The 17,123-nt window shown below is 39.0% G+C and overlaps 3 protein-coding genes across 3 annotated transcripts; 2 read left to right on the forward strand and 1 right to left on the reverse strand.

Moving 5' to 3' along the window:
- Window positions 1-3,740: 3,740 nt before the first annotated feature.
- LOC135652720 (cytochrome P450 71A1-like) lies at window positions 3,741-5,881 on the forward strand. The gene is made up of 2 exons (XM_065173901.1): window positions 3,741-4,775; window positions 5,212-5,881. The coding sequence occupies exons 1-2, from the start codon at window positions 3,837-3,839 to the stop codon at window positions 5,872-5,874; spliced, it is 1,602 nt and encodes a 533-aa protein (XP_065029973.1). The 5' UTR covers window positions 3,741-3,836; the 3' UTR covers window positions 5,875-5,881.
- A 3,948-nt stretch (window positions 5,882-9,829) lies between these two features.
- LOC135653037 (cytochrome P450 71A1-like) lies at window positions 9,830-10,366 on the reverse strand. The gene has a single exon (XM_065174447.1). The coding sequence runs from the start codon at window positions 10,364-10,366 to the stop codon at window positions 9,830-9,832; it is 537 nt and encodes a 178-aa protein (XP_065030519.1).
- A 3,409-nt stretch (window positions 10,367-13,775) lies between these two features.
- Window positions 13,776-16,010, forward strand: LOC103972685 (cytochrome P450 71A1). The gene is made up of 2 exons (XM_065174004.1): window positions 13,776-14,757; window positions 15,194-16,010. The coding sequence occupies exons 1-2, from the start codon at window positions 13,819-13,821 to the stop codon at window positions 15,830-15,832; spliced, it is 1,578 nt and encodes a 525-aa protein (XP_065030076.1). The 5' UTR covers window positions 13,776-13,818; the 3' UTR covers window positions 15,833-16,010.
- The last annotated feature ends 1,113 nt before the right edge of the window (window positions 16,011-17,123 follow it).

Consider the following 17,123-nt stretch of genomic DNA (forward strand, 5'->3'; position numbering starts at 1 on the left):
AAACTTGGGTTTGGCTTCTGTGGGCTCAGAAGGAATTCATCTCCAGGCTGTATGTCCTATAGTTCTTGAGCATCTTGGCTGCTGTCCTTTTATGGCTCTTCAAAGGCATATGAAACCTTGCAACCATCCAAGTGCGCGACAGACAGATTTATGGACTGCCCCGTCGTCCTCTCCTCACTTGGTTTGATGGCCAATAATGTTACACCCGGCAGCTCGAGTTGCAGTGCATACGCTTAGTGCCGGCAAAAGTAAGCTTCACTAACAACGATGAGGTCGTCATGAGGAGGACGGGGTGATAGATAAACAGGTTGGAAAGAGGGATGACAGGCGAGCAAATGTGATGAGCGAGCATGTGCCGTAGACAAGAGGGTGCGATGGGGCAAACGAGTCGGATTAACAGTAGGTATGGTGGGCGAGGAGGGGAAGAGGAAATCGGTCATGACAAAAAGTTAATATAAAATTAATAATTTAAAAGATAATAAAATTATTTTTTTTATCCTTTTTATTCGTATTGTATGTGACAGCACGTGCGTTCTTTTTTTTGTTTATTGATGAAGTTAATAACGAAAGGAAAATTAAAGTTAAATGTTTTAGACCTCAATACTATTTTTAAAAATATAGGAATCATGATATTGATTATAGTTAAATATAGGAAAATAATTTATAATCGGTGATTTGACAAACAAGTCTACCACAATCACTCTATGTGCTTGCAATTCTTTTGTGATGACTTAGAAATAGAGAGATTAGAAAATTAATGTGCACGAGTTTCAACCTTTTCTATCTGCTAAATTGATCATAATGCCTTTTTTGTCATTCGTAGATATTTTCATCTTAAAAAAAGGAAAATTCAATGTTTTCTAAAACCATCTAGTGCCGTGCGTCTTTTGAGCATATTTTCATCTTTATTATCGTTTACTTTGCAAAAAATATTTTAGCTATTAGGTTCATGAAGATTGATAAGTATTTTTAACAATTTTAATTATATTTAAATTAGTTGATAAAGTTTTAATTAAATTAAAATTTCTTAGTGAATTAGGGTTTGTTGCTTGGTAGAGTCTTAATTAAGTTTTAAGATTTTGGTGACAGAGAAAAAGATGTATATATATCATGTGTTCACGCAAGTGCATATTCGTTGTTTTTATGATAGTGTCGGTGGAATAACAAAAGATCTTTGGAGTCTACATAACGACAATGTTTTATTTTGAATTTATACGTTGGTCGCTCATAAATTTTAATTTACTTTTGTTTTCTAATTTATGAACACTTTTGATTGGATCCATGATTTTAATGTCGGTCTAATAATAGTTTAAGACAAAAACTCTTATTTGGATTGTCAAGAAAGAATCCAGTTTTGAATTGTAAAGTGACATGTAAATAAAGTTGCGTCTGTGCATACTTTTTATAATTATGTCAGTACATTTTTCACTTGAAAAAACAATTTTCTTTTGTAATTATCGATTTGTTGAAACGTTGAAAACAAGTCTTTGCCTATACCATTTCACGATTACGGATGAGGCTCAACATAACATAAATATTTTTCTTGGCTTCATTGATTGGTAAGTTGTCATATGATGTGAACTACTGTTTGGGGGGCAAGATATAAATGTGAGAGGACAAAGTCGTGGTACCAAATGGGGTCATGTGATGTGATAATTATCTCCCAAATCAATAATGTGGTCTCGATTATTGAAGATAATCATTTTGATTGGATCCATGGCTAATGGCTGAACAATGCAGTTTTTGTTTGGATATTTTTTTTCTTTTTAGTATAAAAGTGGATTATCATAAAAATTTACGACGAATTTTCTCTAAAACATTAATTTTTTTTTACCTAAAAAAGATATAGGGAAGAATAATTATGTGAGAAATATGCCATGTCATGCCATGCCATGCCATGCCATGATTAAACTATGGGAGCTCATACCATTTTTTTTCAGTGAAGTATTAGACAAAATTCACTTACAACTTTAATTCTATCACATAATAGTTATGTCTATCCATTTTTTTTTTAGGATAGTTTTTTGAAAAAATATTATTTTGAAATTTTTAGTTAGCATCAATATTTTCAAAAAAAAATTCATAGAATATTTATTTATTTATTTATTTATTATTTTTATTTTTTTAAAAAAAAGATGATATTATCCTCCTCCTTATGTTTTAGGCTGACAAATTTTTTACTGTAAATGAGAAATGAATGAATGACATGACATGATTTCTTTTGTCAAAATTTCTCTAGTTTCATTTAGGACTCTTGAAGGCAGGTAATCTGATGCGTATTAGTGTAGTTTCTGCATCATCTAATCATCCACGCAGTTTGTGACGGATATCTGTGGCCTCATCATCGTTCTCTCGGGGACATATTTCTCCTCCACGGCACCAAGGACATGGCTGATGTGTGTTTCGAGTGTAGCTCGTTTAGATCCTAATCATCTACGACGTGACTCTTCACAATATCCAAAATGAGGTGATTTCACTGATGGGTCTACCACAACACGGAAAACTTGTGATTTCAAAAAGACTCGTGTGTGTAGGACGAAGACCACCCAAAGTCACCACAAATAACAATACATTAGTGTTGATGTTGATAGGAAGAGGGGATAGAGATATCAAACAGAGGAAGAGTAGGACAAGCTTCAATCTTCTATATTTCTCTCAAGAAAAACTCTTTACAAATTTCAGAAACTCTATTACACTCATGACCCAACATATGGGGTTTATATAGTCCCCAAAGATACATTATATTAATTGTATTCAAGATAAATCATTCTCTTTCAAGAAACCCTTTCAAGAATCAATAACCAATTTGACTTATTCTTCTAAAGACTTTTAATCCATTTTTTCTTCTTGATGTAATGATTCTCCCACTTGATGCAATGAACCTTTTTATGCCTCTTGAACAAGTTTAATTCCAACACGGCACCAAGGACATGGCTGATGCAATCATCGTTCTCTCGGGGACATATTTCTCCTCCACGGCACCAAGGACATGGCTGATGTGTGTTTCGAGTGTAGCTCGTTTAGATCCTAATCATCTACGACGTGACTCTTCACAATATCCAAAATGGGGTGATTTCACTGATGGGTCTACCACAACACGGAAAACTTGTGATTTCAAAAAGACTCGTGTGTGTAGGACGAAGACCACCCAAAGTCACCACAAATAACAATACATTAGTGTTGATGTTAATAGGAAGAGGGGATAGAGATATCAAACAGAGGAAGAGTAGGACAAGCTTCAATCTTCTATATTTCTCTCAAGAAAAACTCTTTACAAATTTCAGAAACTCTATTACACTCATGACCCAACATATGGGGTTTATATAGTCCCCAAAGATACATTATATTAATTGTATTCAAGATAAATCATTCTCTTTCAAGAAACCCTTTCAAGAATCAATAACCAATTTGACTTATTCTTCTAAAGACTTTTAATCCATTTTTTCTTCTTGATGTAATGATTCTTCCACTTGATGCAATGAACCTTTTTATGCCTCTTGAACAAGTTTAATTCCAACACGGCACCAAGGACATGGCTGATGCAATCATCGTTCTCTCGGGGACATATTTCTCCTCCACGGCACCAAGGACATGGCTGATGTGTGTTTCGAGTATAGCTCGTTTAGATCCTAATCATCTACAACGTGACTCTTCACAATATCCAAAATAGAGTGATTTCACTTATGGGTCTACCACAACACGAAAAACTTGTGATTTCAAAAAGACTCGTGTGTGTAGGACGAAGACCACCCAAAGTCACCACAAATAGCAATACATTGGAACGTCCCGTCCCGACTGGAGTTTGTTCGGAGCAACAACAACTAGGAATCAGGGCAATGTCTTCCTCCATTTCTCTGCTGCTTGGCCCATCCACACTCCCTACTCTCTTCATCATACTCATCCTACCTCTCTCTTTACTACTGCTGCTCCGTCTAGGACTCAAAATAAACAACCTCCTTGCAAAGACCCATGGCATGCCCCCTTCCCCGCCCAAGCTTCCCTTCATAGGCAACTTCCATCAACTCGGCTCGCACCCTCACCGCTCCCTCCACGCCCTGTCGCACAAGCATGGCCCCCTCATGCTGCTGCACTTGGGTCAGGTGCCAACCCTCGTGGTCTCGTCGCCGGATGGCGCCCGAGATGTCATGCGCAACCACGATCAAGTCTTTGCCAGCCGGCCTGCTCTAAAGGCGGCCAAAGTCCTCTTCGGCGGGACGACGGACGTGGCGTTTGCGCCCTACGGTGACTCCTGGAGGCAGCTTAGGAAGATCTGCGTCTTCCACCTCTTGAGCTCCATAAGAGTGCAGTCTTATCGGCTCATTAGGCTGGAGGAAGTGGATTTCATGATCCGGAAGATCTCCTCCCAAGCTTCGCCGACGACGAGCGTCGACATGTCCGAGATCTTTTACTACTTCGCCAACGATATAATATGTCGAGTTGTTTCGAGGAAGTTCAACAGAGAAGAGGGGAGGAACGTGCTGTTCCGCGAGCTGATCCAGGAGTTTTCGGTGCTACTGAGCAAGTTCTACGTGGGGGACTACTTCCCATGGCTGGGTTGGCTGGATGTATTGTTTGGCTCTATGGAGAGAGTCAACAAGTCCAAGAAGAGATGGGATGATTTGCTTGATGGGGTGATCCAAGAACACGAAGATCGGTCAGCAGCTGAAGGTGATGATGGTGAGAAGGACTTCGTGGATGTTCTGCTCTCTCTTCGGGAGGATCCAGGAGGGAATCATGCTCTCCTGACTCCACAAACCATAAAGGCGCTTCTGATAGTACGATTCCTCGTCCTAAATTATGAGTGATATATTTATTGTTCCAATATTTGCTTGCTTTTTTGATGGATAGCACATATAACAACTAATGACAAATTATAATTCGTTTCATACGAAAGCGAGTGATGTATGTCTGTTGATAACTTTCTTGAGTTCACTGTGTGTTTTTCATATTGTCTTAATTATATTCGTATGTTATGCCCTCAGGCAAGTAAGTGATTATTATTTTCACGTGTTACTATATATAGTATAGTGAACCGATTTCTTTTACGAGATAGGGGGAACCCTCTCTCCAAATTGCTACATCCAAACTAGAGCAATCTAAACTACTCCCATCCCCCCTATTTAGGTATATTGTGGTGCTTATTTCAATCTTGCAGTGTTTATTTTGAGATTCATCAAACGATCTCATTTTTTCAACATTATCGACTTGCAGGATATATTCAGTGGTGCTACCGAGACAGTATATGTTGCCCTGGAGTACGCCATGGCGGAGCTCGTCCGGAGTCCAAGAATGATGGCAAAATTACAACACCAAGTGCGAGGGATAGCGAGCAGAACAAAAGGAACGGTGAAAGAGGAGGAGTTGGACGAGATGGTGTACCTGAAAGCCATCGTCAAGGAAGTATTACGTCTATACCCGCCGGCCCCGCTATTGGTTCCACGAGAGCTGATGGAGGATTGTCAAATACAAGGATACAACATTCCCAAGAAAACACGAGTGATCGTGAATGCATGGGCCATAAGCAGAGATCCAAGCCATTGGGAAGCACCTGACGAATTCAAACCCGAGAGGTTCATGGGGGACGGTGCAATGGACTTCAAGGGAAACGATTTCGAGTTCATTCCGTTCGGAGCAGGAAGGAGAATTTGTCCTGGAATGGGCTTTGCAAATGCCTCTTTAGAGCTCGCACTGGCAACCCTGGTTTATCACTTTGATTGGGAGTTGCCTGGTGGAATGACAGGAGAGGATGTGGACATGAGTGAGGCTTTTGGGGTAGTGCTCCAAAGAAAACAAAGACTGCATCTTGTTGCTAAACCCTGGTTTAAAAATACATATTTTCTTTCGGAGTTTGAATTTTATTCATCGTATTTTTGATGTACAACTATGTCAAATTATATCAGTCAGTCAGGCATTCTAAAACATGGGGAGCATATGATCGGTCCAAGAAATAGTTCATTGTACTATCAGACACGGAAAGATATGCAATCAAGTAGAAGGAATTGCGTACCATCAGAAGTGCCTTCATATTTTGTGGAGTAAGGAGAGTGTGATTCCGTGGATCCTCCCGAAGAGAGAGCAGAACATCCACGAAGTCCTTGTCATCATCATCATCACCTTTTGCTGATCGATCTTCGTGTTCTTGGATCACCCCATCAAGCAAATCATCCCATCTCTTCTTGGTCTTCTTGGCTCTCTCCATAGAGCCAAACAATACATCCAGCCAACCCAGCCATGGGAAGTAGTCCCCGACGTAGAGCTTGCTCAGCAGCACCGAATTCTCCTGGATCAGTGTTGGAGATGGAGGAGCAAGGAAGAAACAGAATACTACGATACGAGTAAAAAGAATCCTTTTGACTCAAGAAAACTGATGTAGTATTAAAAACAGGAGGAACACTTACAAGATACCAGATACCAAATGCACACAGACTCTTTATCTTCCTCTCCTCAATCTCAATATCTTGCTAGATGAACTAAGGTCCTATTTATAGGACCTAATGACAACTACCCTATAACTACTAGATCATAAGGTAGTTATTGAAACTACTAGATCATGATCAAGTGGTTTATTGAAATCATCATGTAACCACTAGATCATGATAACAATCTAGATAGATAACTAGAATCAAATCTCAACACTCCCCCTTGATTCATAGTTGCATACACCAATTTGCGACATAAAATAAATATGCTTTCGAAATGAAAGTGATTTGGTGAAGATATCCGTAACTTGTTCATCCGTTCCACAATACTTCATTGTGATAGCTCCACTTGCCTGAAGTACTCTTTCGATCGTCTAAAGCTCCTACACAATCACTATCAGTGAAACCAAATAATTTACATTTAAATTTTGTTTTGAACATCTCATTTTAACCCAGTCGCTTTCTTTTCTTTCGGTAGATCCATTAGCTCCCAAGTTTCATTCTTCTCAGTTGATTTGATTTCCTCCTTCATTGCTTTTCTCCATTCCTCTTTTTTAACTGCATCCTCAAAAGTTGTCGGATCTGAAATAAACAAAGCAAATGTTGAGTTATAAATTTCTGTCAGTGATCTGAAATTTCTTGGAGGGGTTTCATCTGAGGAATCCATGTTGAGTTATAAATTTCTGTCAGTGATCTGAAATTTCTTGGAGGGGTTTCATCTGAGGAATCCAAATTTGAACTGCTATTAGGTGAGGTTGACGATGAATTTGTTGGAGCAGGATCTGTCACTTGATTCTGCGGAGTGTCTAGTTCTGCTGGAATCTGCATTTGTGTTTCACCTTTATTGATCTCCCAATTCCAACTTGCCCTTTCATCAAACATAACATTTCTGTTAATAATAACTTTGCCACTAACAGGGTTATATAATCGATATGTAAAGAATAACCAATTAAAATGCATTTCTCTGATTTTTCATCAAGCTTGTGATGATTTTGTGAATTCATCAAAGCATAAGCAATACAACAAAAAATTCTTAGATGTCTAACACTTGGTTTCATACCATACCAAGCCTCAAAAGGAGTTCGATTCATAACAGCCTTTGTTGGTGAAATATTCAATAAATAAACTGCTGTTGCAACTGCTTCTGCCCAAAACTGATTTGGAAGATGTTTTCCTTTAAGCAAACTTCTTGCCATTTCAACGACAGTCCGATTCTTTCGCTCAGCTACACCATTTTGCTCCGGTGTATATGGTGCTGTCAATTCTCTGTGGATACCATTTTCTTCACAAAAAGAACTAAACTCATTAGATAAAAATTCACCACCTCTATCTGTCCGAAGTGTCTTTATATATCTACCACTTTGTCTTTCTACAAGTGCCTTGAACTTTCGAAAATTATCAAATGTTTCAGATTTCAATTTCAAAAAATATACCCAACTCATGCGACTATAATCATCCGTAAACAATAAAAAATATTGACTTCCACCAAATGATTTTGTATTCATAGGTCCACATAAGTCAGCATGAATTAATTCAAGACAATTAGATGCTCTCCATGCTTTTCCAATAGGAAATGGTTTTCTACTTTGTTTGGCATATATACATCCTTCACATACATCAAGCGTATTAATCTTAGGCAATCCAAAAACCATTCCTTTTTGACTTAACAACCTTAAACCTTTAATGTTAAGATGTCCATATCTTAAATGCCATAAACTAGACTCATTCTTTTGAGTTGTGATAAGCGCATGTCTTTCAATATTTGACACATCAAGTGGAAACATCTTGTTTTGTGTCATGCAAACATTTACTATAATCAAACCAGATTTCTTATCTCTAATAGTGCATGAACCATCATCAAATATTACTTGATATCCATCATTTACTAATTGTCCAACACTCAACAAATTATGTGATAAAGTAGGAACAAAGAAAACATTATCAAGGTATTTTACCTTCCCTTGATTTGTCTTCACCTCAATTGTTCCTTTCCCTTCCACTTGGATTTGCTTGTTATCTCCAAGTCTAACATTCAACTTGTGAGTCTCATCAATATCTCTAAATATTGATTTTATGCCTGACATATGATTAGAACATCCACTATCCAAAAACCAAATATCATTTGAGATGTTATGAATTTGTGAATGAGTCATAAACAACTTACTATTTTCTTCAATTTTCTCCACATAGCTTGCTTGCTTTTCTCTTTTCCAGCAATCTGCCTTCATGTGACCAAACTTTTTACACATTGAATTTCACTTTTGTAATTTTTTTGATCATAATTTGATTGCCCTTGTTCATCAAAGTGTCCTCTTCCTCTTCCATTTCCTCTACCACGAAATCCTCCTCTGCCACGTCTCTTCCTGTTGATTTTTTGTCTTCTTCTGAAGTAGAAGACTCTCCCTTAACCTGAAATGCTTTTTCTTCACTTTTTTCAAGTGACCTGTTCAACCTTACTTCATGTGCTTGCAAGGAACCCATTAGTTCATCAAATGAATAAGTAGATAAATCTTTTGATTCCTCAATTGCGGCAACAACATGATCAAATTTCGGAGTTAAACTTCTCAAAACCTTTGCAACAATTATATGATCAGGAAGATGTTCACCATAAGATTTCATTTGACTAACAATTTCAATCACTCGAGAAAGAAAATCTTGTACCGATTCATTGCTTTTCATGAACAAAATTTCAAACTCACGACGGAAGGTTTGAAGTTTTACCGTAATCACCCTTGATGAGCCTTGAAATTCATTTTGAAGTATCAACCAGGCTTGCTTTGAGGTTGTCGCTGCTGTAATTCTTGAGAAGATCGTCTCATGTACAGCTTGTTGAATGAAGAACAATGCCTTTGAGTCCTTCTTTCTATTCTCCCTCAGCCTGATTTCGTCATCTGGATCTGCATATTCATTCTCTATTAAGTCCCAAAGATCTTGAGACTTGAATAGTGTCTTCATCTTGATACTCCAAAATTCATAACTTTTGCCCGAGAAGATTGGGATAAGGGGTTGAGACACGGAATTGCCGTTAAAAGCCATAATGCCCAGTTCAGATTGAAACTAGGCTCTGATACCACAAATGTTGGAGATGGAGGAGCAAGGAAGAAACAGAATACTACGATACGAGTAAAAAGAATCCTTTTGACTCAAGAAAACTGATGTAGTATTAAAAACAGGAGGAACACTTACAAGATACCAGATACCAAATGCACACAGACTCTTTATCTTCCTCTCCTCAATCTCAATATCTTGCTAGATGAACTAAGGTCCTATTTATAGGACCTAATGACAACTACCCTATAACTACTAGATCATAAGGTAGTTATTGAAACTACTAGATCATGATCAAGTGGTTTATTGAAATCATCATGTAACCACTAGATCATGATAACAATCTAGATAGATAACTAGAATCAAATCTCAACAATCAGCTCGTGGAACCGCACGTTCCTCCCCTCTTCTCTGGTGAACTTCCCCGAAACAACTCGACATAGGATATCGTTGAAGAGGGAGTACAAGATCTCCGACATGTCGACGCTCATCGTCGTTGGGGAAGCTTGAGAGGAGATCTTCCGGATCATGAAACCCACCTCCTCCTCCCTGATGAGCCGATAAGACTGCACTCTTGTGGAGCTCAAGAGGTGGACGACGCAGATCTTCCTGAGCTGCCTCCAGTGCTCACCGTAGGGCGCGAAGCCCAAGTCCTTGCACTCGTTTAGGAGGACTTTGGCGGGCTTGAGAGCAGGCCGGCTGGCAAAGACTTGATCGTGGTTGCGCATGACATCTCGGGCGCCATCCGGCGACGAGACCACGAGGGTTGGCACCTGACCCAAGTGCAGCAGCATGAGGGGGCCATGCTTGTGCGACAGGGCGTGGAGGGAGCGGTGAGGGAGCGAGCCGAGTTGATGGAAGTTGCCTATGAAGGGAAGCTTGGGCGGGGAAGGGGGCATGCCATGGGTCCTTGCACGGAGGTTGTTTCTTTTGAGTCCTAGACGGAGCAGCAGTAGTAAAGAGAGAGGTAGGATGAGTATGATGAAGAGAGTAGGGAGCGGGGATGGGCCAAGCAGCAGAGACATGGAGGAAGACATTGTCACGTAGTTGATTCTCCAAACTCCGCTTGGGTTGCTCTATTTATGGTGTGGCGATGATGGTCAAGAAGTTGGATTCGGATACCTTCTTCGACTTCATCCTACACAAAAGTCGTATGCAAATGAGTTGTTATCCTTCCATGTGTACGTCGATCCATTTCTTTGTCTCACCAACTTCGTCCTAAGCTACCACACGTTGTTGGATGTGGGGTTAGAAACTTACTATATCACGTCACTCAAAGAAACTTGGTGATCCCATCGAAGGTCAAAGTGAGAAAACCCTTTTTGTTTACTTGTCGCAAACTTGTGATGACGGCCACCCACTACCGTTGTCGAACGGGATAGTGAATCCTACAGGAAAGATCAACCATAAACACAAGTGATGAACTCAAAAGACGAACATCCCCATTACCATTTTCTGACCAATAATTGGATAACAATGTCTCTTGTTGCGATCAAGACATGAGGACGATTTTTTTCTCCCAAACTTGTGAACTCAGGCCATGCATAATTACCAAATGGCGTAAGCAATCTCGGATGAAGATTGGCCGTAAAGTCGGGACAAAAACATTAAGTGATAAACTCAAAAGGATATCTCCATAGATCTTTCAGAATTCCATAAACTGATTGAAGCTAGTAAACGGTGGCAATCAAGACAGGACAAAGACATGGTTTTCTCACAAACTTGTGTGAACGTCATGAAAGGGGGATGAACAATCGTGGATCAACATCGACCATAAAAAGATAATAGGGGGGAAGTGGTATGATATATTCGATAATAATGAGTGATGAAGATCGAAAAAAGCGTGACGGAAGTATTTTCTCTTTGAGAGTCACAAAGGTACACAATATATTAATTAATATAGACATTCTTAGCAATGATAAGTATTTTAAAATTTCTAAAGTCAGTGTTCTAGAAGGACAAGAAATTTCAGTATAAGAAAAAGTCGTCGTGAAAGAAAAGATCTTTGTCAATTAAGATTGTGTTATTTTATAAATATCCAGAGTTTTTAGAGAGGATAAGAAAATATATAAATTTTTTATTATTTATATGAGAGCGGATAGGAGAGGATTGTATTTGACGGAGATAACTCATTGATCTTATGATTGATTATACATGATAAATATAAGTCGGAGTTAGTAAACCATATCAATCTTATATGGACTTTCTATTATATCTTTTATTATTAATATTTGAATATTTATTTTGTTTTTGATTCTCCTCTCTCTCTCTCCCTTTAACAGGACAAAAGCCAAACAATTTCAATGTTAAAGCATTAAATTATTTAAGATTTTAAATTCAAAATATGATAGATACAATACTAGAATAATAACATTAAATTGTGGTCATTGCGTATGGGTATCGAAGGAAACACACGGAATTGTATCCAAGGGCTTCTTAGTCTTTGCCACTCCGACTACAATAAGTACGATGATCCATCTTTCTTCATCATTCAAATCAAAGCATACAAGGTTTAGCAACTTCTTTGGTTCTCGATCCTTTTAACTCGAGCAAGATTTAATTTGCACCTGTAAAGAGCTATAATTGGGTTTGGCTTCTGTGGGCTCAGAAGGAATTCATCTCGAGACAGTAAGTCCTCTTGTTCATGAGCATCTTGGCTGCTGTCCTGTATGGCTCTTCAAACGCATCTGAAACCTTGCAACCATCCAAGTGCACGACAAATCCATCGACTGCCCCCGTCGTCCACTCCTCGCTTGGTTTGATGGCCAATAATGTTACGCCCCTTAACAACATCCCATCCGGCAGCTCGAGTTGCCAGGCATACCACAGACGCATGCTTAGTGCATGCAGAAGTAAGCTTTACTAACGACGATGAGGTCGTCATCGGCCAGGAGGATGACAGGACGGTAGACAAGTAGGTTGGAAAGAAGGATAATGGACGAGCAAGTGTGATGAGCGAGCATGTGCCGTAGGCGAGCGGGTGCGACGGGCAAATAGGTGCAGCAGACGAGTCGGATTAATAGCAGACGAGTCGGATTAATGCCAAGGAGGGGCTAATGGCTGAACAATGTAGTTTTTGTTTGGAGAATTTTTTTTGGAGTATAAAAGTGGACTATCATAAAAAGTTAGGACAAATTTTCTCTAAAAAATTAATTTTTTACCTAAAAAAATATAGGAAAGAATAATTACGAGAGAAACATGTCTTACCATTTTTTTAAATAAAGTATAAGACAAAATTCACTTACAACTCTAATTCTACCGCATAATAATTATGTCATCTTCGTTTGTCTATCCATTTTATTTTAAGATAATTTTTTGAAAAAAAAATTATTGTGAGATTCTTAGTTAGCATCATCAATATTTTCAAAAAAATTTGTAGAATATTTATTTTTTTAAAGATGATATTATCCTCCTATGATCTATCATGATGAATTTTGTTTTAGGTCGGTAAATTACTTGCTGTAAATCGAAAATGAACGAATGACATAATGAATAATTTGTGGGATAGGAATATCAATATCAGCCACCTAATGCTTTCTTTTGTCAAAATTTCTGTGGTTTCATTTAGGACTCTTGAAGGCAGGTAATCTGATGCGTATTAGTGTAGTTTCTGCATCATCTAATCCTCGCAGGATTGGGATCGGCAAACTTCCACGCAGATTGTGACAGATATCTGTGGCTTCATCACGATTTTGTTGGGGACATTTCTCCTCCACGACAACAAGGACATGGCTGATGGTATGTTCCACTGGTGTGTTTCACGGTGTCTAATGGGTGATTCACAGTCACTCTCTGTGCTTTCAATTCTCAGGAAAATTGACTTTTGTGACGACGCAGAAAGTGCATGAGATTCAACGTTTTCTTTCTGCTAAATTGATCATAATGCCTTTTGGGGGGGTTGGGGGACCTTTAAAAATACAAGGAAAATTCAATGTTTTCTTAAAAACCATTTTAAAGTGCTCTGCATGTTTAGAGGATATTTTCATCTTTATTATCTGTTACATACGATTATAATTATATTTAAATTAATTGGGCAGAGTCTTAATTAAATTATGCCATATATATATTTTTTCTTAATTTACAATTTCATTTAAGTGCTCTTCCCTTTTTTTTTTTATAGTTTTTTTCAACCCTCGTAAAGCACACAGGAAATGAAAAGGCAGTGTTGTAACAAAGAAAGGGATTGATGTCGAGTTGGACGGAAAACGTGGTGATTTCGAAAGACTTGGTGTGTGGGGGACGAACTGGGAAAGACACTCGAAGTCGGAACTTCTTAGTTGTCACCACAAATAGCAATACATTTGGAACGTCCCGACTGGAGTTTGTTTGGAGCAACAACAAACTACGAATCATGGCAATGTCTTCCTCGATGCCTCTTCTCCTTCCCCCATCTCCACTGCCTACACTCTTCATCATACTCGTCCTACCTCTCTCTTTACTGCTGCTTCGTCTGGCACTCCAAAGAAACCTGCGTGCAAGGACCCATGACATGCCCCCTTCCCCGCCCAAGCTTCCCTTCGTAGGCAACTTCCATCAACTCGGCTCGCTCCCTCACCGCTCCCTCCACGCCCTGTCGCAGAAGCATGGCCCCCTCATGCTGCTGCGCTTGGGTCAGGTGCCAACCCTCGTGGTCTCGTCGCCGGATGGCGCCCGAGATGTCATGCGCAACCACGATCAAGTCTTTGCCAGCCGGCCTGCTCTAAAGCCGGCCAAAGTCCTCTTCGACGGGACGACGGACTTGGCGTTAGCGCCCTACGGTGACTCCTGGAGGCAGCTAAGGAAGATCTGCGCCTTCCACCTCTTGAGCTCCATAAAAGTTCAGTCTTATCGGCTCATTAGGCAGGAGGAAGTGGGTTTCATGATCCGTAAGATCTCCTCTCAAGCTTCGCCGACGACGAGCGTCGACATGTCTGAGATCTTTTACTCCTTCGCCAACGATATGTTATGTCGAGTTGTTTCGGGGAAGTTCAACAGAGAAGAGGGGAGGAACGTGGTGTTCGGCGAGCTGATCCGGGAGTTTTCGGTGCTACTGGGCAAGTTCTACGTGGGGGACTACTTCCCATGGCTGGGTTGGCTGGATGTATTGTTTGGCTCTATGGAGAGAGTCAACAAGTCCAAGAAGAGATGGGATGATTTGCTTGATGGGGTGATCCAAGAACACGAAGATCGATCAGCAGCTGAAGGTGATGATGGCGAGAAGGACTTCGTGGATGTTCTGCTCTCTCTTCGGGAGGATCCAGGAGGGAATCATGCTCTCCTGACTCCACAAACCATAAAGGCGCTTCTGATAGTACGATTCCTCGTCCTAAATTATGAGTGATATATTTATTGTTCCAATATTTGCTTGCTTTTTTGATGGATAGCACATATAACAACTAATGACAAATTATAATTCGTTTCATACGAAAGCGAGTGATGTATGTCTGTTGATAACTTTCTTGAGTTCACTGTGTGTTTTTCATATTGTCTTAATTATATTCGTATGTTATGCCCTCAGGCAAGTAAGTGATTATTATTTTCACGTGTTACTATATATAGTATAGTGAACCGATTTCTTTTACGAGATAGGGGGAACCCTCTCTCCAAATTGCTACATCCAAACTAGAGCAATCTAAACTACTCCCATCCCCCCTATTTAGGTATATTGTGGTGCTTATTTCAATCTTGCAGTGTTTATTTTGAGATTCATCAAACGATCTCATTTTTTCAACATTATCGACTTGCAGGATATATTCAGTGGTGCTACCGAGACAGTATATGTTGCCCTGGAGTACGCCATGGCGGAGCTCGTCCGGAGTCCAAGAATGATGGCAAAATTACAACACCAAGTGCGAGGGATAGCGAGCAGAACAAAAGGAACGGTGAAAGAGGAGGAGTTGGACGAGATGGTGTACCTGAAAGCCATCGTCAAGGAAGTATTACGTCTATACCCGCCGGCCCCGCTATTGGTTCCACGAGAGCTGATGGAGGATTGTCAAATACAAGGATACAACATTCCCAAGAAAACACGAGTGATCGTGAATGCATGGGCCATAAGCAGAGATCCAAGCCATTGGGAAGCACCTGACGAATTCAAACCCGAGAGGTTCATGGGGGACGGTGCAATGGACTTCAAGGGAAACGATTTCGAGTTCATTCCGTTCGGAGCAGGAAGGAGAATTTGTCCTGGAATGGGCTTTGCAAATGCCTCTTTAGAGCTCGCACTGGCAACCCTGGTTTATCACTTTGATTGGGAGTTGCCTGGTGGAATGACAGGAGAGGATTTGGACATGAGTGAGGCTTTTGGGGTAGTGCTCCAAAGAAAACAAAGACTGCATCTTGTTGCTAAACCATGGAGTATTGGGCAAGAGGAGCAGCACCTCTAACTCACTCATTCTCTCTCTCTCTCTATCTATCTATCTATCTATCTATCTATCTATCTATCTATCTATCTATCTATCTATCTATCTATATATATATATATATATATATATAGCAAGAAGTGAAAAATATTTATCCTTGTATGCTTTGATCTGGACAAAAAGATGGATGTTTGTAGTTTTAGTAGTCCGTTCAGAATTGGTCTCTGACGGCCAATTCTCCTAATAAAGCTAATATATGACAACACTTGTTCTGGATGAAGTTAGATTTTGACCATTTGTCGAAAAAGGGAGAGGATGATACCGATCTGATCCTTTCGCTCAAATGCCAATGCCAATGATCGAAGCTGAGGGGTACCATCAAACAAGCGGAGGTCAATTTCTGAAAGATTGTTAATTCAATTAGGAAAGCACATTCACCACATAGCATTGAGGAGACTGTAAAATCTCAACAACTTTTAGACGATTCTCTTTCGATACGAATATAAACTATTATGAGATAAAAAATTTATAATCTTTGGGAAAAAAAAAAAAAAGAGAGAGAGAACTCAAGTTTGTATCCATGTAAGTGCATATTCATTGTTTTTACAATAGTATCATTTGAGTTACAAAACATCTTTGGAATCTACTTAATGACAGAGGTTATTTTTATTTTGAATTTATATGCTGGTCACTAATAAATTTTAATTTAGAAACTATTACTCAGCAACTTAAGCCACCTTTTGTTTTCTCATTTATATTTGAATTTATTATCATTTTTGATCGAATACATGATTTTAGTGTCGATCTAATAGCATAAGATAAAAACTCGTTTGGATTCTCGGGAAGGGAGAAAAAAGAATCCAATTACGTATTTCATATTATATTTCCATGTACTATTCTGTTTTGAATTGTAAACTGACTTCTAAATGTTCTATATAAGTTCTGTCTGTGCATACTTCATAATTCTTTTATACCTATCGAACCTCATAACATTTCTTTAGTAAAATATAAGGTAAAATTCACTTATAATTTCAATTCTACAATATGACAATTATGTTGAGTCTCTATCCGTCGATTCATTTTCTTTTTGGGCATTTTTTCAAAATTATTTTAAATAATTCTTAGTTAGTGGTATCTTTTTTAAAAATTCTCATAAAATATTTATTATTATTATTATTTTTTTGTAAAAGATGATATTGCCCTACTAGCCACCACCCTTGCCTCTCCTTTCATCTCCTCTTATTTTATTGTTATCCTCGCTCATGGTCTTTTTTGATAGAAGATTATAATAGAGGTAAATATGAAATAATAGTTT

The sequence above is a fragment of the Musa acuminata genome, chromosome BXJ3-11 (assembly GCF_036884655.1).
Source record: "Musa acuminata AAA Group cultivar baxijiao chromosome BXJ3-11, Cavendish_Baxijiao_AAA, whole genome shotgun sequence".
NCBI classification, from domain to species: domain Eukaryota; kingdom Viridiplantae; phylum Streptophyta; class Magnoliopsida; order Zingiberales; family Musaceae; genus Musa; species Musa acuminata.